Source organism: Notolepis coatsorum, assembly GCF_963971535.1.
Source record: "Notolepis coatsorum genome assembly, chromosome: 4".
NCBI lineage: Eukaryota > Metazoa > Chordata > Actinopteri > Aulopiformes > Paralepididae > Notolepis > Notolepis coatsorum.
The window spans coordinates 41,813,006-41,834,800 of record NC_140168.1 but is presented as its reverse complement, the minus strand read 5'-3'; the positions used below and the strand labels follow the sequence as shown (position 1 = coordinate 41,834,800).

At 44.9% G+C, this 21,795-nt stretch overlaps 1 protein-coding gene across 1 annotated transcript in view; it reads left to right on the top strand.

Moving 5' to 3' along the window:
- trim46b (tripartite motif containing 46b) overlaps positions 1 to 21,795 on the top strand; it is a gene marked incomplete at both ends in the record, with an annotated part of 51,860 nt that overhangs the window by 7,556 nt on the left and 22,509 nt on the right. The window contains 4 exons of the mRNA XM_084311917.1: positions 1 to 153; positions 2,853 to 2,999; positions 6,501 to 6,596; positions 8,208 to 8,461. The exon at positions 1 to 153 is cut by the window's left edge and continues 24 nt beyond it. Of these exons, the coding sequence (XP_084168043.1) occupies positions 1 to 153; positions 2,853 to 2,999; positions 6,501 to 6,596; positions 8,208 to 8,461 (650 nt within the window). The remainder of the gene's footprint in view (positions 154 to 2,852; positions 3,000 to 6,500; positions 6,597 to 8,207; positions 8,462 to 21,795) is intronic.

Sequence of the window (21,795 nt, the reverse complement as noted above, 5' to 3'; positions counted from 1 at the left end):
TTCTGTAAGCCCCCCCAGGCTCTGGAGGCCACTAAGGGCTGTGCGGACTGCAGGGCCAGCTTCTGTAACGAGTGCTTTAAGCTGTACCACCCCTGGGGGACGCCGCGAGCTCAACACGAACACGTCCAGCCCACCCTCAACTTCCGGCCCAAGGTGAGCTGTGCTGTGCAGGGCTGGCCAATGGCCAATAGCACAATGATCATGTGACCTAACCAGGAAGAAGATAGACCGGGCCCGCGTACAGCGAAGACCCTCTCTGATTGGTTTAGCTCCGAAGGGCTCTGGGCTAGAAATGTCCGCCTTGTACATTATATTCTCTGCTTCGAAGTGGTTATGCTTTGGCCCTCTTTCGAAGTGGCTTATGCTTGGAGTTTGGGATCAGGGCTGGTGGTCCATCGCCCTGCTCTAAAGATAAACTCTAAGCATAACCCACTTTGAAAGAGGGCCAAAGCATAACCACTTCGAAGCAGAGAATATATATGTACAAGGCGGAAGAGCCCTTCGGAGCTAAACCAATCAGAGAGGGTCTTCGCTGTACGCGGGCTAGCCAATCAGAGAGCGTCTTCGCAAACTACGGCTACGAAAAAAAATCACGCACCTGGGCCACCTAAAGTAGGGCTTTGGGCCAAATTTGTATCGTAACACTTTCAGCGCCAGACCCGACATTTCTCGGGCTATCTCTCCAGCGGTTGAGCGCCAGAAAAATCTCGGGTTTTTATAGTTTTTTCTTTTATTCAATTATTTTATTCTATACAGTCTCACTGACCTCGGTGTATCATTGGGACTCATTCTGAGACCTCGAGATTGCAATGCCGTCCGAATCCTGCTAGGTGGCAGTATCGCCTACCATTTGAAACCTTATTTCACACTGTGTGTTACATTTTATATAGTCTGGGGGGAGAATGGGACCCGGCCAAGTGAAATGCTTCATTCAAGCCACTTGGAACACGTCCAGTACACTTGATGCATAGTTTGTCCCATTTCATGTCAGGGACCCGATGGACATCAATACTGGAAATCGCGATCAGACAATTGGAATATTCATTTTGGAATACCTCCTAGCAAAGGTAAGGACTATATGACGTCAATCGTACTTTGATCCTACAATGATTTCACATCGATCGCAACGATCATATGTCACATACTCCAAAACGTATGCCGTTGCTGACGATCAGAGCATCACAAAACTACCCCCCCCCTTTGATGCCTTCATGATGAAACATAATACCTATTATATACCTTTGATTTGGAAATATTATCATGTCCAGGCGAGCAACACGAACGACTTTCGCAAAATGCACATAGCGCTCCATAACTCAGCTTCCAGGAATTAGCCCGGATCACTCTGAAACTATACAATATTCACCACGGGATAACACGCGAATGTATACATGAAATAATTTACTCTTTTTTACATGTTGGACGAGACATAGTGACTGTCAAATGAGCCATAGTATTGTCTCCTAATAATATAGATATAGCTCTGCAAACATCGTGAAACACTGTGAAATTAAACCATCTTTTTAAGCGTGGCCACAGGCAGCGCAGATGGGGATTAAGCGTGGCACTGAAAGTGTTAAAGGGGAACCAATGCCCATTTTCAAAATTGAGACATGGTCCAATTTTAGTTTTCCAAATGTATTAGCAAACATGAACAAATCCAGAGTGTGATGTCATCAAGTAAGGAACTGCTACATAGAATTGGGAAACAGTATATAGGTATATGTTCTGTTTCAGAACTAAGAACACTACAATAGAATAAAGCTCATTTGGGCATATAAAATAAAACAAACATTACGTGGGTCCATAAAGTATTCTCGGCCCATGCTTCACAATGGTGGAACGAACTTCCCACCACACAACAAAACCGGACCAATTTTCTGTCGTCAATTAAAAACATGAAAGAAAACTAACCTTCATACTGTCTTTTACTATCATGCACTTTGCCATTAACACTTTGATTACCACTGGTGAACATGGTAAAACGTGGTTAAATGCCACCACCCACTTCAATGATAGCGTTGTGAACGCATAATCTCTGTCTTAAATTATGGCTATGTGTCTAATCTGCCCGTCGTTTATCAATGACTTGTTTGCAGTCAACATTGTCGAAACGGATTGTTTTTTAATCAGTTCATTTCCGTTTTATAGCATTTTGAATTGGAATTACGAAATTGGGATGGGAGAAAAATAGAAAAATAAGGAGAAAAAGGGGATACAAAAAAAATAATAACTTTTTCTGTGAGTGCTGGTACTTCCAGTATTATTCTCATTAAGACCGCACACTGGGTAAGAGACTGTTTGAAAAAGGTTTGAGTTGTGCTTGCAACCACCTTAATGGTAGAATCTGTAATGCTGTCAAACAGTGACCTCTAGGCAAAAGAGCGCCACTTGGTATTACACTTTGTTTACATTATTTGGTTTGGTATGATGTGTGAGTTTACAAGCTTGGGTATCCTTGTGCTAGACCTACCTTTGCACTGTAGGGGGTAAGAAGTAAAATGTTATCCCAAGGTTTAGACACTCCTATGCTAGACTACTATTAAGATAAGATCAGATAAGATAGTCCTTTATTGATCCCTTTGGGGAAATTTGGGCGTCATAGCAGTATGGTGGAGGAGAGGTAATAGTAGAAAGACAAATATAGGCAATACAATTTGATCTGAATATAAAAATATGTGAAGAAATAAACAGTGTAAACAAAGGCGCAGATGAGGGTTTGTATGCCCTATTGGTTATATTCTTATACTAGGAGGGGTAAAAAGTCATGCCATTTGTAACATATGGTACCACTACAACCTCCTCTCCTCCTCTCCTCCTCTCCTCCTCTCCTCCTCTCCTGTGCTCCCTAGGTTCTGACATGTCCAGAACACGACCTGGAGAAGCTCCAGTTCTACTGTCGGACCTGCCAGCGGCTGCTGTGCCCACTCTGCAAGCTGCGCCGCGTCCACACCGGACACAAGATCCTGCCGGTCGCCCAGGCTTACCAGGCCCTTAAGGTGGGAATCCGGTACCCTGGTAATGAGGTCATCAGAACTAGCACCCCTCCCCCTAAAAATATTATATATTAGTATTAGATATTAGTAATCAGGACGCTTTTGTGAAACCTTAATCTGACTTGAAATGTTAAAGCAACATGGGAAATGCCCTTACCGTCGTCTCCAGTTAGGCAAGAAGATAGACACCAATTTCCTCTCTGTGCGTTCAGTAGAAAGCTATCCGGCTGCAAGCTAGCCTAGCGTAGCACAAATGAATGGAAGTGGATATGGATCAGCTAGCCTAGCTGTTGACCAAAAACACCTCTCCCTGAGTTTTTGTTAGCTGATCCGTATCTGCTTCCATTAATTTGTGCTAAGCTAATTGGTATCTATCATCTTGTCTGATTCTGGAGAAGACGGTAAGTGCATTTCCCATAATGTCGGCGTGTTCCTTTACAGTCTTGGTACATACGAATGATGTGTACAGTACATTGGCCAAATAGACCTTTTTCACAGCAGACATTCAAACTGTTATTTTCACTCAAGTCGCATTCAATTCAACATGTCAGCGTCCAGAAAGCAGACTCAGACTCAGTCGAAACTGGCCCCTGTAAATGTCCTAACCCAACCCCCTCCAATGTACAGTAAATTACCAAGTATGGTTTTGTCAATATTCCAATGTACAGTTTTGCTTGTACAGTTGTACAGTGTCCCCCACCCACCCACCCCTCCTACCCAACCCCTCCCCCCTCCCCACCCCACCCACCCAACCACCTCCAATGTACAGTCCCCCCCCCCCCCACCCACCCACCCAACCTCCTCCAATGTACAGTTTCTACGTCAAATGTATATACTCTCTTTTCTGGACTCTTTTTGTATCACAAACAGTACTGTATTTGCAAATCTGGTATGTCATAAATGTATAGATGTAGCAGTACTGTCTATCTGTATGTCGTGTATGTCATATATGTTATGATGAATTGAAAATGGGGGACCCTGATGTAAACAAGACGAAAGTCTTTCTCTGGTCTGCATCCCCTTAACAATTGTGTGTATTGAGCTGTACTGTACCCATTCTGCAATCTGTTAATAAAGTTTTCAATCAATCAATTCAATCAATCAATGAAGTTTTGAGAAGTTGGACCATTTCAACAACTTCGGGGTGAGTGAGTGGCCCGAATTGAATGTTTAGGTGCTATAGAATGCATCCAAGTACTATGTCTACTACTGTCACCCGAGGGATCTTAAGTTCATCTCACTACATTGATCTGCCCATCTGAGATATGTAGCTAGCATGGTACTGGTCAAGTACATGAAGCTCTGTCCCTGTTTTTGTTGTTGTAGTTTCTCTTTTTGCCTATGTACAGTATTGGGCGTTTTCTTTTCTTTTTTTTTTCTTTCTGTGTGGTGTTTGTATTGTGTTGTCTTGTGGATTGCAACCATGGTGAAGCCAAAGACAAATTTCCATGAAAGTGGACAAATTAAAATATCTATCTATCTAGCATAGCGCAGTGTTACATATTACAACAAGGGAACAAGCAGATCTAACTGGAATGGACCCATTATTAATGTTATTAGCTACAGCTGTGTTTACCCATCTATGACATGTCAAAATGTCTACTCTGAAAAAGATCTATTGATTTGATTAAATGTAACTTTTATTAATACATATAATTACCTAAATATGTTCGTTTAGGGTGATTATAAAGTAAATGTTTTTATTTAATTTTATATACTATTGATTGAATTATTGTTGACATATTGATGTGATCCAGTGAGGAGATGAAGAGCCATATATAAGTCAATTTTAAATATTTGGAACAGTCAGTGTACTTGCAGTTTTATGGTCAAGCCACATCATTAGCACTGAGAACGTTCTACATCACCTGCCACTACACAATTTCTGCTGTCTCTAGTAATGCATACAACACTCAAATGTACAGTATCTACCATAGGTAATGACATTTGGACACATGATTCATCTGATCATATAGTTGACAGATTGCAGATATTACACAGCAGCCCACTATACTACAGAGAGGGGTATGACACTGTACAGTTATGACGTGGTGGGCTAATACGGAGCCAGTGGCGGCCTTTGCTATGTTTCACCCAATTCAGTTGAAACAGGCATCCTCCCAATGGGCCCTTTCGTGCTCTTTCAGCACCATGGACAGCTCAGAGACAGAGGGGGAGCAAGGCCTGACTGATTGATTGATTGACTGAAAATTGTATTAACAGATTGCAGAATGGGTACAATACAGTACCGCTCAATACACACAATTGTTAAGGGGATGCAGACCAGAGAAAGACTTTCGTCTTGTTTACATCAGGGTCCCCCATTTTCAATTCATCATAACATATATGACATACATGACATACAGGTAGACAGTACTGTTACATTTAGACATTCATGACATACCAGAGTACAAAAAGAGTCTAACTCCGTGCCTGATGTGAGCTGTCCATAGTGAGTCATGTGGACATGATGGTCATTGACACTTTTCAGTCCCAAGCTAAATATGGTCATTGCTTTTGTTGTTAATTTAATTTGAGGGAATTGTTATTTTTATGTCAGCTGATTCCTAACACATAGTGCTATTCAATGTGCTAGTAGTTGCCGAGAAGGAAGAGGCTTCTCCTCATTCCAAAGCAAAAATGTAATTGTTTAGTTTAACTACGAGAATTGTTTGGATTATTCCTATGTTGAGCTGTTCATGATGCTGAAAGTGCACATAATGCATTTAAGTCAGAAAATATATAATTATTGATGCAAACCAACTTTGGTGTGTGTGTGTGTGGGGGGGGGGGTCTTGAAACGGGTCCCCAGATACTTAAAGGGGACATGCATTGCTATTCCTTGCACTATTTGGGCAACTTTACACAATTCCTGTAAGTCTATGGAAGACATCTGTAAGGTTTATTTAAAAAATAAAATCATTGTTTTATATTTCTAATGGAGTACTTAAAAGCATAATTTTCCAGCCTCTGGATTTCAGCCTGTTATTGGATGGGCTCCGCCCATAAGCGCTTTCAGTGAGTCACCCACACAGCGTGATACATATGAGAGAGCGAGAGAGAACGAGAGAGAGAGAGAGATGTCCCCGACACACACGCAGTCAAGTTTGTGTATGTGTGTGTCCCCAACGAGGGAGAGAGATGGCGCACACACACTTCTGCAGTCCCTCCCGCCGTCCCTCTCTCTCTCAGCCTTCGGGAGAGGTGTTAGCTGGACAATGCCTAGGCTAACCGGTCATGTCCGCTTCCATACATTGTGCTAAGCTAGGCTAACATGCAGCCAGATAGCTTTCTACTGAACGCACAGAGAGGAAACTGGTATCTATCTTCTTGTCTCTCTCTGGAGAAGATGATAAGCTAATTTCCCAAAATGTTGGCGTGTTCCTTTAAGGCCGCCACTGTACAGAGCTACTGTAAGGTTGTGCATTAGGATTAGGTCTGGCTGGTGGTAATTTCTATTTATTTATAAATCTTCTTTGTCTGTGTGACTTTTCTATTTGACAGGAGAAGATTACCAAGGAGATGAACTACATTCTGTCCAACCAGGAGACAGTGCTGGCTCAGATCACACAGCTAGAGAGTGCCATCACTCAGACTGAGGTGATTGACGCTGCTGATAAAGACAGGAACAGAATCATATTGTCAGAAATACACTGCCTGTATAGCCCTAGTTTCCACTGTGCACAGTATATATTACTGATTACAGTATTGCCTGCATAGAACAAAACATAACTAGGTTTCCCTTGTAGATCTGGACACGTGTTGTGTTAACGCCCCCCCCCCCCTCCCCACGGTCCTCATTCACAACAATGACTCAGGGACAACCTCAGTCAGGCGCCTGTCTGGTTCAGCAAAATTACACAGTACAACCTATTGTGTAAAGCCATATCGCACGCGTTAAATTAGAGCATCACATAGGACTGAACTAGGCGCAAACTGGTCTGACTGCCTTGTCCACCTGTGTTCTCTCTCAGTGTTCCACTTCAAAGGCACCTGACTGGCCTCGTGGCCGTGGGTCCAGCGGAAATGCACAGTGGTACCACACATGATTAATTGGAGCATCACATAGGACAGAACTAGGCGCAAACCTGTCTGCCTGCCTTGTCCACCTGTGTTCTCTCTCAGTGTTCCACTTCAAAGTAGACTAATTAGCTCGATACTGGTTGTACTGACGTTTTCACAGGATCAGAGCGACCATATCCAAATATAGTGCATGGAATGGGAGAGCGGTGGGGAACTGAAATTTAGGCCTAATTCCTTCACATCCCATTGCGGTCGGTCCTAAATTAAATAATATCTCTCGTGGTGGGTCCCACCATGACAAAGAGTGGGAACCCCTGGTCGATAGTCCATTTAATTAAAAAAACATTTACTAAATGGCTTTTCTGAAGTTATTATTTCACTGGAAATAAATGCAGATTGTGACCCCTAGTGTTTGTTTAGACCTATGTGTGTTTGTTAATGCTGTGCTTATAATTTTCCACAAAATGTCAGAAATCAAAGCAAGGCAACATATTGTATTACCAAATTCTTGCCAATATATTGCCCTATCTAGTAGTAATCTATATAGTGTAGGGATGTCCGATATTATCTGCCTACCGATATTATCTGCCGATATTGGCATTACAATGTGATATCGGAAAATATCGGTATCGGTTTAAACTTTTTATTTTTTTTAATTTACATTTCTATAAACTTTATTTACCCAGGCAAGCAAGTAAGAACAAATTCAGATTTTATTTATTGTCAAAAGTATGCATAATGTTGTGTTAATTCCACAACAAGAGATATGTAATGTTAATTACCTGAAATTATTACGTTTTTTTGGGGGGGGGAAACCCTGCATATATCGGTATCGGTTATAGTAACCTATGTAGTGGTATCCTATCTAGTGGTATACTATCTAGTGCAGGTATCCTATCTAGTGGTAACCTATCTAGTGGTAACCTGTGTAGTGGTAACCTTTCTACTAGTAACCTATCTAGTGGTAACCTATCTAGTAGTAATCTAGTGGTAACCTATCGTGTGGTAACCTTTCTAGTAGTAAGCTATTGTGTGGTAACCTTTCTAATAGTGACCTATCTAGTGGTAACCTTTCTAATAGTAACCTATCATGTGGTAACCTTTCTAGCGGGGACCTTATTAGTAGCTAGTCCAGTTTGTAACCGGTCCGTCTGTTTGTCATCTTTGTGTCCGCTCTCCTCCGCCCAGGTGAACAGCGTGGCCGCCAGGGAGCAGCTGACCCAGAGTGTCAGGGACCTGACCGCTGCCCTGGCAGAGCGCCACTCCTCACTGACCCAGGCCCTGGAGGTCGCACGGCAGAAGCGGGGCGAGGCGTTAAGCGGCCAGGTGATGGCCAGGCGGAGCCTCATGGAGCACGCGGGCCTCATGGCCTTCACTCAGGAACTGCTCAAGGAGTCGGACGCGCCGTGCTTCGTTCAGGCCGCCAGGCAAACCCATAACAGGTCTGACGACAGCTGAATGCCAGAGAGAGCGTTCTCCATTTTTTCCCTTCCCTTTGTGTTCTATTTGCCTCTTTGTGTTGTGTGTTTATGTAGATGGGTTCACCTTATGTAGTGTGGCAACAAGTAGGCATGTGAGGTCAGAGACAACAGACAGGCAACAAGTAGACATGTGAGGTCTGAGACAACAGACAGACAACAAGTAGACATGTGAGGTCTGAGACAACAGACAGACAACAAGTAGACATGTGAGGTCAGAGACAACAGACAGGCAACAAGTAGACATGTGAGGTCAGAGACAACAGACAGACAACAAGTAGACATGTGAGGTCAGAGACAACAGACAGGCAACAAGTAGACATGTGAGGTCAGAGACAACAGACAGACAACAAGTAGACATGTGAGGTCAGAGACAACAGACAGACAGACAACAAGTAGACATGTGAGGTCAGAGACAACAGACAGGCAACAAGTAGACATGTGAGGTCAGAGACAACAGACAGACAACAAGTAGGCATGTGAGGTCAGAGACAACAGACAGACAGACAACAAGTAGACATGTGAGGTCAGAGACAACAGACAGGCAACAAGTAGACATGTGAGGTCAGAGACAACAGACAGACAGACAACAAGTAGACATGTGAGGTCTGAGACAACAGACAGGCAACAAGTAGACATGTGAGGTCAGAGACAACAGACAGACAACAAGTAGACATGTGAGGTCAGAGACAACAGACAGACAGGCAACAAGTAGACATGTGAGGTCAGAGACAACAGACAGACAGGCAACAAGTAGACATGTGAGGTCTGAGACAACAGACAGGCAACAAGTAGACATGTGAGGTCAGAGACAACAGACAGACAACAAGTAGACATGTGAGGTCAGAGACAACAGACAGGCAACAAGTAGACATGTGAGGTCAGAGACAACAGACAGACAACAAGTAGACATGTGAGGTCAGAGACAACAGACAGACAGACAACAAGTAGACATGTGAGGTCAGAGACAACAGACAGACAACAAGTAGACATGTGAGGTCAGAGACAACAGACAGACAACAAGTAGACATGTGAGGTCAGAGACAACAGACAGACAACAAGTAGACATGTGAGGTCAGAGACAACAGACAGACAACAAGTAGACATGTGAGGTCAGAGACAACAGACAGACAACAAGTAGACATGTGAGGTCAGAGACAACAGACAGACAACAAGTAGACATGTGAGGTCAGAGACAACAGACAGACAGACAACAAGTAGACATGTGAGGTCAGAGACAACAGACAGACAACAAGTAGACATGTGAGGTCAGAGACAACAGACAGGCAACAAGTAGACATGTGAGGTCAGAGACAACAGACAGACAACAAGTAGACATGTGAGGTCAGAGACAACAGACAGACAGACAACAAGTAGACATGTGAGGTCAGAGACAACAGACAGACAACAAGTAGACATGTGAGGTCAGAGACAACAGACAGGCAACAAGTAGACATGTGAGGTCAGAGACAACAGACAGACAACAAGTAGACATGTGAGGTCAGAGACAACAGACAGACAACAAGTAGACATGTGAGGTCTGAGACAACAGACAGGCAACAAGTAGACATGTGAGGTCAGAGACAACAGACAGACAGGCAACAAGTAGACATGTGAGGTCAGAGACAACAGACAGACAACAAGTAGACATGTGAGGTCAGAGACAACAGACAGGCAACAAGTAGACATGTGAGGTCAGAGACAACAGACAGACAACAAGTAGACATGTGAGGTCAGAGACAACAGACAGGCAACAAGTAGATATGTGAGGTCAGAGACAACAGACAGACAGGCAACAAGTAGACATGTGAGGTCAGAGACAACAGACAGACAACAAGTAGACATGTGAGGTCAGAGACAACAGACAGGCAACAAGTAGACATGTGAGGTCAGAGACAACAGACAGACAGGCAACAAGTAGACATGTGAGGTCAGAGACAACAGACAGACAACAAGTAGACATGTGAGGTCAGAGACAACAGACAGGCAATAAGTAGACATGTGAGGTCAGAGACAACAGACAGGCAACAAGTAGACATGTGATGTCAGAGACAACAGACAGACAGACAACAAGTAGACATGTGAGGTCAGAGACAACAGACAGGCAACAAGTAGACATGTGAGGTCAGAGACAACAGACAGGCAACAAGTAGACATGTGAGGTCAGAGACAACAGACAGACAGGCAACAAGTAGACATGTGAGGTCAGAGACAACAGACAGACAACAAGTAGACATGTGAGGTCAGAGACAACAGACAGGCAACAAGTAGACATGTGAGGTCAGAGACAACAGACAGACAACAAGTAGACATGTGAGGTCAGAGACAACAGACAGGCAACAAGTAGACATGTGAGGTCAGAGACAACAGACAGACAGACAACAAGTAGACATGTGAGGTCAGAGACAACAGACAGGCAACAAGTAGACATGTGAGGTCATAGACAACAGACAGGCAACAAGTAGACATGTGAGGTCAGAGACAACAGACAGGCAACAAGTAGACATGTGAGGTCAGAGACAACAGACAGACAGGCAACAAGTAGACATGTGAGGTCAGAGACAACAGACAGACAACAAGTAGACATGTGAGGTCAGAGACAACAGACAGGCAACAAGTAGACATGTGAGGTCAGAGACAACAGACAGACAGGCAACAAGTAGACATGTGAGGTCAGAGACAACAGACAGACAGACAACAAGTAGACATGTGAGGTCAGAGACAACAGACAGACAACAAGTAGACATGTGAGGTCAGAGACAACAGACAGACAACAAGTAGACATGTGAGGTCAGAGACAACAGACAGGCAACAAGTAGACATGTGAGGTCAGAGACAACAGACAGACAGGCAACAAGTAGACATGTGAGGTCAGAGACAACAGACAGACAACAAGTAGACATGTGAGGTCAGAGACAACAGACAGACAGGCAACAAGTAGACATGTGAGGTCAGAGACAACAGACAGACAGACAACAAGTAGACATGTGAGGTCAGAGACAACAGACAGGCAACAAGTAGACATGTGAGGTCAGAGACAACAGACAGACAGGCAACAAGTAGACATGTGAGGTCTGAGACAACAGACAGGCAACAAGTAGACATGTGAGGTCAGAGACAACAGACAGACAGGCAACAAGTAGACATGTGAGGTCAGAGACAACAGACAGACAGACAACAAGTAGACATGTGAGGTCAGAGACAACAGACAGGCAACAAGTAGACATGTGAGGTCAGAGACAACAGACAGGCAACAAGTAGACATGTGAGGTCATAGACAACAGACAGGCAACAAGTAGACATGTGAGGTCAGAGACAACAGACAGGCAACAAGTAGACATGTGAGGTCAGAGACAACAGACAGACAGGCAACAAGTAGACATGTGAGGTCAGAGACAACAGACAGACAACAAGTAGACATGTGAGGTCAGAGACAACAGACAGGCAACAAGTAGACATGTGAGGTCAGAGACAACAGACAGACAGGCAACAAGTAGACATGTGAGGTCAGAGACAACAGACAGACAGACAACAAGTAGACATGTGAGGTCAGAGACAACAGACAGACAACAAGTAGACATGTGAGGTCAGAGACAACAGACAGACAACAAGTAGACATGTGAGGTCAGAGACAACAGACAGGCAACAAGTAGACATGTGAGGTCAGAGACAACAGACAGACAGGCAACAAGTAGACATGTGAGGTCAGAGACAACAGACAGACAACAAGTAGACATGTGAGGTCAGAGACAACAGACAGACAGGCAACAAGTAGACATGTGAGGTCAGAGACAACAGACAGACAGACAACAAGTAGACATGTGAGGTCAGAGACAACAGACAGGCAACAAGTAGACATGTGAGGTCAGAGACAACAGACAGACAGGCAACAAGTAGACATGTGAGGTCTGAGACAACAGACAGGCAACAAGTAGACATGTGAGGTCAGAGACAACAGACAGACAGGCAACAAGTAGACATGTGAGGTCAGAGACAACAGACAGACAGACAACAAGTAGACATGTGAGGTCAGAGACAACAGACAGGCAACAAGTAGACATGTGAGGTCAGAGACAACAGACAGGCAACAAGTAGACATGTGAGGTCAGAGACAACAGACAGACAGGCAACAAGTAGACATGTGAGGTCAGAGACAACAGACAGACAACAAGTAGACATGTGAGGTCAGAGACAACAGACAGGCAACAAGTAGACATGTGAGGTCAGAGACAACAGACAGACAACAAGTAGACATGTGAGGTCAGAGACAACAGACAGGCAACAAGTAGACATGTGAGGTCAGAGACAACAGACAGACAGACAACAAGTAGACATGTGAGGTCAGAGACAACAGACAGGCAACAAGTAGACATGTGAGGTCATAGACAACAGACAGGCAACAAGTAGACATGTGAGGTCAGAGACAACAGACAGGCAACAAGTAGACATGTGAGGTCAGAGACAACAGACAGACAGGCAACAAGTAGACATGTGAGGTCAGAGACAACAGACAGACAACAAGTAGACATGTGAGGTCAGAGACAACAGACAGGCAACAAGTAGACATGTGAGGTCAGAGACAACAGACAGACAGGCAACAAGTAGACATGTGAAGTCAGAGACAACAGACAGACAACAAGTAGACATGTGAGGTCAGAGACAACAGACAGACAACAAGTAGACATGTGAGGTCAGAGACAAGAGACAGGCAACAAGTAGACATGTGAGGTCAGAGACAACAGACAGACAGGCAACAAGTAGACATGTGAGGTCAGAGACAACAGACAGACAACAAGTAGACATGTGAGGTCAGAGACAACAGACAGACAGGCAACAAGTAGACATGTGAGGTCAGAGACAACAGACAGACAGACAACAAGTAGACATGTGAGGTCAGAGACAACAGACAGGCAACAAGTAGACATGTGAGGTCAGAGACAACAGACAGACAGGCAACAAGTAGACATGTGAGGTCTGAGACAACAGACAGGCAACAAGTAGACATGTGAGGTCAGAGACAACAGACAGACAGGCAACAAGTAGACATGTGAGGTCAGAGACAACAGACAGACAGACAACAAGTAGACATGTGAGGTCAGAGACAACAGACAGGCAACAAGTAGACATGTGAGGTCAGAGACAACAGACAGGCAGGCAACAAGTAGACATGTGAGGTCAGAGACAACAGACAGACAGACAACAAGTAGACATGTGAGGTCAGAGACAACAGACAGGCAACAAGTAGACATGTGAGGTCAGAGACAACAGACAGGCAGACAACAAGTAGACATGTGAGGTCAGAGACAACAGACAGACAGGCAACAAGTAGACATGTGAGGTCAGAGACAACAGACAGGCAACAAGTAGACATGTGAGGTCAGATACAACAGACAGGCAACAAGTAGACATGTGAGGTCAGAGACAACAGACAGGCAACAAGTAGACATGTGAGGTCAGAGACAACAGACAGACAGGCAACAAGTAGACATGTGAGGTCAGAGACAACAGACAGACAGGCAACAAGTAGACAGGTGAGGTCAGAGACAACAGACAGACAACAAGTAGACATGTGAGGTCAGAGACAACAGACAGACAGACAACAAGTAGACATGTGAGGTCAGAGACAACAGACAGACAGGCAACAAGTAGACATGTGAGGTCAGAGACAACAGACAGACAGGCAACAAGTAGACATGTGAGGTCAGAGACAACAGACAGACAACAAGTAGACATGTGAGGTCAGAGACAACAGACAGACAACAAGTAGACATGTGAGGTCAGAGACAACAGACAGACAACAAGTAGACATGTGAGGTCAGAGACAACAGACAGACAGACAACAAGTAGACATGTGAGGTCAGAGACAACAGACAGACAACAAGTAGACATGTGAGGTCAGAGACAACAGACAGACAGGCAACAAGTAGACATGTGAGGTCAGAGACAACAGACAGGCAACAAGTAGACATGTGAGGTCAGAGACAAGAGACAGACAACAAGTAGACATGTGAGGTCAGAGACAACAGACAGACAACAAGTAGACATGTGAGGTCAGAGACAACAGACAGGCAACAAGTAGACATGTGAGGTCAGAGACAACAGACAGACAACAAGTAGACATGTGAGGTCAGAGACAACAGACAGACAGACAACAAGTAGACATGTGAGGTCAGAGACAACAGACAGACAGGCAACAAGTAGACATGTGAGGTCAGAGACAACAGACAGACAGGCAACAAGTAGACATGTGAGGTCAGAGACAACAGACAGACAACAAGTAGACATGTGAGGTCAGAGACAACAGACAGACAACAAGTAGACATGTGAGGTCAGAGACAACAGACAGACAACAAGTAGACATGTGAGGTCAGAGACAACAGACAGACAGACAACAAGTAGACATGTGAGGTCAGAGACAACAGACAGACAGACAACAAGTAGACATGTGAGGTCAGAGACAACAGACAGACAACAAGTAGACATGTGAGGTCAGAGACAACAGACAGACAGGCAACAAGTAGACATGTGAGGTCAGAGACAACAGACAGGCAACAAGTAGACATGTGAGGTCAGAGTCAAGAGACAGACAACAAGTAGACATGTGAGGTCAGAGACAACAGACAGACAACAAGTAGACATGTGAGGTCAGAGACAACAGACAGGCAACAAGTAGACATGTGAGGTCAGAGACAACAGACAGACAACAAGTAGACATGTGAGGTCAGAGACAACAGACAGGCAACAAGTAGACATGTGAGGTCAGAGACAACAGACAGACAACAAGTAGACATGTGAGGTCAGAGACAACAGACAGGCAACAAGTAGACATGTGAGGTCAGAGACAACAGACAGACAGGCAACAAGTAGACATGTGAGGTCAGAGACAACAGACAGACAACAAGTAGACATGTGAGGTCAGAGACAACAGACAGGCAACAAGTAGACATGTGAGGTCAGAGACAACAGACAGGCAACAAGTAGACATGTGATGTCAGAGACAACAGACAGACAGACAACAAGTAGACATGTGAGGTCATAGACAACAGACAGGCAACAAGTAGACATGTGAGGTCAGAGACAACAGACAGGCAACAAGTAGACATGTGAGGTCAGAGACAACAGACAGACAGGCAACAAGTAGACATGTGAGGTCAGAGACAACAGACAGACAACAAGTAGACATGTGAGGTCAGAGACAACAGACAGGCAACAAGTAGACATGTGAGGTCAGAGACAACAGACAGGCAACAAGTAGACATGTGAGGTCAGAGACAACAGACAGACAGGCAACAAGTAGACATGTGAGGTCAGAGACAACAGACAGACAACAAGTAGACATGTGAGGTCAGAGACAACAGACAGACAGGCAACAAGTAGACATGTGAGGTCAGATACAACAAACAGACAGGCAACAAGTAGACATGTGAGGTCAGAGACAACAGACAGACAGGCAACAAGTAGACATGTGAGGTCAGAGACAACAGACAGACAGACAACAAGTAGACATGTGAGGTCAGAGACAACAGACAGGCAACAAGTAGACATGTGAGGTCAGAGACAACAGACAGACAGGCAACAAGTAGACATGTGAGGTCAGAGACAACAGACAGGCAACAAGTAGACATGTGAGGTCAGAGACAACAGACAGACAGACAACAAGTAGACATGTGAGGTCAGAGACAACAGACAGGCAACAAGTAGACATGTGAGGTCAGAGACAACAGACAGACAGACAACAAGTAGACATGTGAGGTCAGAGACAACAGACAGGCAACAAGTAGACATGTGAGGTCAGAGACAACAGACAGGCAGACAACAAGTAGACATGTGAGGTCAGAGACAACAGACAGACAACAAGTAGACATGTGAGGTCAGAGACAACAGACAGACAGACAACAAGTAGACATGTGAGGTCAGAGACAACAGACAGACAACAAGTAGACATGTGAGGTCAGAGACAACAGACAGACAGGCAACAAGTAGACATGTGAGGTCAGAGACAACAGACAGGCAACAAGTAGACATGTGAGGTCAGAGACAAGAGACAGACAACAAGTAGACATGTGAGGTCAGAGACAACAGACAGACAACAAGTAGACATGTGAGGTCAGAGACAACAGACAGGCAACAAGTAGACATGTGAGGTCAGAGACAACAGACAGACAACAAGTAGACATGTGAGGTCAGAGACAACAGACAGACAGACAACAAGTAGACATGTGAGGTCAGAGACAACAGACAGACAGGCAACAAGTAGACATGTGAGGTCAGAGACAACAGACAGACAGGCAACAAGTAGACATGTGAGGTCAGAGACAACAGACAGACAACAAGTAGACATGTGAGGTCAGAGACAACAGACAGACAACAAGTAGACATGTGAGGTCAGAGACAACAGACAGACAACAAGTAGACATGTGAGGTCAGAGACAACAGACAGACAGACAACAAGTAGACATGTGAGGTCAGAGACAACAGACAGACAGACAACAAGTAGACATGTGAGGTCAGAGACAACAGACAGACAACAAGTAGACATGTGAGGTCAGAGACAACAGACAGACAGGCAACAAGTAGACATGTGAGGTCAGAGACAACAGACAGGCAACAAGTAGACATGTGAGGTCAGAGTCAAGAGACAGACAACAAGTAGACATGTGAGGTCAGAGACAACAGACAGACAACAAGTAGACATGTGAGGTCAGAGACAACAGACAGGCAACAAGTAGACATGTGAGGTCAGAGACAACAGACAGACAACAAGTAGACATGTGAGGTCAGAGACAACAGACAGGCAACAAGTAGACATGTGAGGTCAGAGACAACAGACAGACAACAAGTAGACATGTGAGGTCAGAGACAACAGACAGGCAACAAGTAGACATGTGAGGTCAGAGACAACAGACAGACAGGCAACAAGTAGACATGTGAGGTCAGAGACAACAGACAGACAACAAGTAGACATGTGAGGTCAGAGACAACAGACAGGCAACAAGTAGACATGTGAGGTCAGAGACAACAGACAGGCAACAAGTAGACATGTGATGTCAGAGACAACAGACAGACAGACAACAAGTAGACATGTGAGGTCATAGACAACAGACAGGCAACAAGTAGACATGTGAGGTCAGAGACAACAGACAGGCAACAAGTAGACATGTGAGGTCAGAGACAACAGACAGACAGGCAACAAGTAGACATGTGAGGTCAGAGACAACAGACAGACAACAAGTAGACATGTGAGGTCAGAGACAACAGACAGGCAACAAGTAGACATGTGAGGTCAGAGACAACAGACAGGCAACAAGTAGACATGTGAGGTCAGAGACAACAGACAGACAGGCAACAAGTAGACATGTGAGGTCAGAGACAACAGACAGACAACAAGTAGACATGTGAGGTCAGAGACAACAGACAGACAGGCAACAAGTAGACATGTGAGGTCAGATACAACAAACAGACAGGCAACAAGTAGACATGTGAGGTCAGAGACAACAGACAGACAGGCAACAAGTAGACATGTGAGGTCAGAGACAACAGACAGACAGACAACAAGTAGACATGTGAGGTCAGAGACAACAGACAGGCAACAAGTAGACATGTGAGGTCAGAGACAACAGACAGACAGGCAACAAGTAGACATGTGAGGTCAGAGACAACAGACAGGCAACAAGTAGACATGTGAGGTCAGAGACAACAGACAGACAGACAACAAGTAGACATGTGAGGTCAGAGACAACAGACAGGCAACAAGTAGACATGTGAGGTCAGAGACAACAGACAGACAGACAACAAGTAGACATGTGAGGTCAGAGACAACAGACAGGCAACAAGTAGACATGTGAGGTCAGAGACAACAGACAGGCAGACAACAAGTAGACATGTGAGGTCAGAGACAACAGACAGACAGACAACAAGTAGACATGTGAGGTCAGAGACAACAGACAGACAACAAGTAGACATGTGAGGTCAGAGACAACAGACAGACAGACAACAAGTAGACATGTGAGGTCAGAGACAACAGACAGGCAACAAGTAGACATGTGAGGTCAGAGACAACAGACAGACAGGCAACAAGTAGACATGTGAGGTCAGAGACAACAGACAGACAACAAGTAGACATGTGAGGTCAGAGACAACAGACAGGCAACAAGTAGACATGTGAGGTCAGAGACAACAGACAGACAACAAGTAGACATGTGAGGTCAGAGACAACAGACAGACAGGCAACAAGTAGACATGTGAGGTCAGAGACAACAGACAGACAACAAGTAGACATGTGAGGTCAGAGACAACAGACAGGCAACAAGTAGACATGTGAGGTCAGAGACAACAGACAGACAGGCAACAAGTAGACATGTGAGGTCAGAGACAACAGACAGACAGGCAACAAGTAGACATGTGAGGTCAGAGACAACAGACAGACAGACAACAAGTAGACATGTGAGGTCAGAGACAACAGACAGACAGGCAACAAGTAGACATGTGAGGTCAGAGACAACAGACAGGCAACAAGTAGACATGTGAGGTCAGAGACAACAGACAGACAACAAGTAGACATGTGAGGTCAGAGACAACAGACAGACAGCCAACAAGTAGACATGTGAGGTCAGAGACAACAGACAGACAACAAGTAGACATGTGAGGTCAGAGACAACAGACAGACGACATGTGAGGTCAGAGACAACAGACAGACAGACAACAAGTAGACATGTGAGGTCAGAGACAACAGACAGACAGACAACAAGTAGACATGTGAGGTCAGAGACAACAGACAGACAGGCAACAAGTAGACATGTGAGGTCAGAGACAACAGACAGACAACAAGTAGACGTGTGAGGTCAGAGACAACAGACAGACAGACAACAAGTAGACATGTGAGGTCAGAGACAACAGACAGGCAACAAGTAGACATGTGAGGTCAGAGACAACAGACAGACAACAAGTAGACATGTGAGGTCAGAGACAACAGACAGGCAACAAGTAGACATGTGAGGTCAGAGACAACAGACAGACAACAAGTAGACATGTGAGGTCAGAGACAACAGACAGGCAACAAGTAGACATGTGAGGTCAGAGACAACAGACAGACAGGCAACAAGTAGACATGTGAGGTCAGAGACAACAGACAGACAACAAGTAGACATGTGAGGTCAGAGACAACAGACAGGCAACAAGTAGACATGTGAGGTCAGAGACAACAGACAGGCAACAAGTAGACATGTGAGGTCAGAGACAACAGACAGACAGACAACAAGTAGACATGTGAGGTCAGAGACAACAGACAGACAACAAGTAGACATGTGAGGTCAGAGACAACAGACAGGCAACAAGTAGACATGTGAGGTCAGAGACAACAGACAGACAGGCAACAAGTAGACATGTGAGGTCAGAGACAACAGACAGACAACAAGTAGACATGTGAGGTCAGAGACACAGACAGACAGGCAACAAGTAGACATGTGAGGTCAGAGACAACAGACAGGCAACAAGTAGACATGTGAGGTCAGAGACAACAGACAGACAGGCAACAAGTAGACATGTGAGGTCAGAGACAACAGACAGACAACAAGTAGACATGTGAGGTCAGAGACAACAGACAGACAGGCAACAAGTAGACATGTGAGGTCAGAGACAACAGACAGACAGGCAACAAGTAGACATGTGAGGTCAGAGACAACAGACAGACAGGCAACAAGTAGACATGTGAGGTCAGAGACAACAGACAGACAGACAACAAGTAGACATGTGAGGTCAGAGACAACAGACAGGCAACAAGTAGACATGTGAGGTCAGAGACAACAGACAGACAGCAACAAGTAGACATGTGAGGTCAGAGACAACAGACAGGCAACAAGTAGACATGTGAGGTCAGAGACAACAGACAGACAGACAACAAGTAGACATGTGAGGTCAGAGACAACAGACAGGCAACAAGTAGACATGTGAGGTCAGAGACAACAGACAGACAGACAACAAGTAGACATGTGAGGTCAGAGACAACAGACAGAGACAACAAGTAGACATGTGAGGTCAGAGACAACAGACAGAAGACAACAAGTAGACATGTGAGGTCAGAGACAACAGACAGACAGACAACAAGTAGACATGTGAGGTCAGAGACAACAGACAGACAACAAGTAGACATGTGAGGTCAGAGACAACAGACAGACAGACAACAAGTAGACATGTGAGGTCAGAGACAACAGACAGACAACAAGTAGACATGTGAGGTCAGAGACAACAGACAGACAGGCAACAAGTAGACATGTGAGGTCAGAGACAACAGACAGACAACAAGTAGACATGTGAGGTCAGAGACAACAGACAGGCAACAAGTAGACATGTGAGGTCAGAGACAACAGACAGACAGCAACAAGTAGACATGTGAGGTCAGAGACAACAGACAGACCAACAAGTAGACATGTGAGGTCAGAGACAACAGACAGACAACAAGTAGACATGTGAGGTCAGAGACAACAGACAGACACAACAAGTAGACATGTGAGGTCAGAGACAACAGACAGACAACAAGTAGACATGTGAGGTCAGAGACAACAGACAGACAGGCAACAAGTAGACATGTGAGGTCAGAGACAACAGACAGACAACAAGTAGACATGTGAGGTCAGAGACAACAGACAGACAGACAACAAGTAGACATGTGAGGTCAGAGACAACAGACAGACAAACAAGTAGACATGTGAGGTCAGAGACAACAGACAGGCAACAAGTAGACATGTGAGGTCAGAGACAACAGACAGACAACAAGTAGACATGTGAGGTCAGAGACAACAGACAGAACAGCAACAAGTAGACATGTGAGGTCAGAGACAACAGACAGACAACAAGTAGACATGTGAGGTCAGAGACAACAGACAGACAACAAGTAGACATGTGAGGTCAGAGACAACAGACAGACAGACAACAAGTAGACATGTGAGGTCAGAGACAACAGACAGACAGGCAACAAGTAGACATGTGAGGTCAGAGACAACAGACAGACAACAAGTAGACATGTGAGGTCAGAGACAACAGACAGACAGACAACAAGTAGACATGTGAGGTCAGAGACAACAGACAGGCAACAAGTAGACATGTGAGGTCAGAGACAACAGACAGACAACAAGTAGACATGTGAGGTCAGAGACAACAGACAGACAACAAGTAGACATGTGAGGTCAGAGACAACAGACAGACAACAAGTAGACATGTGAGGTCAGAGACAACAGACAGACAACAAGTAGACATGTGAGGTCAGAGACAACAGACAGACAGGCAACAAGTAGACATGTGAG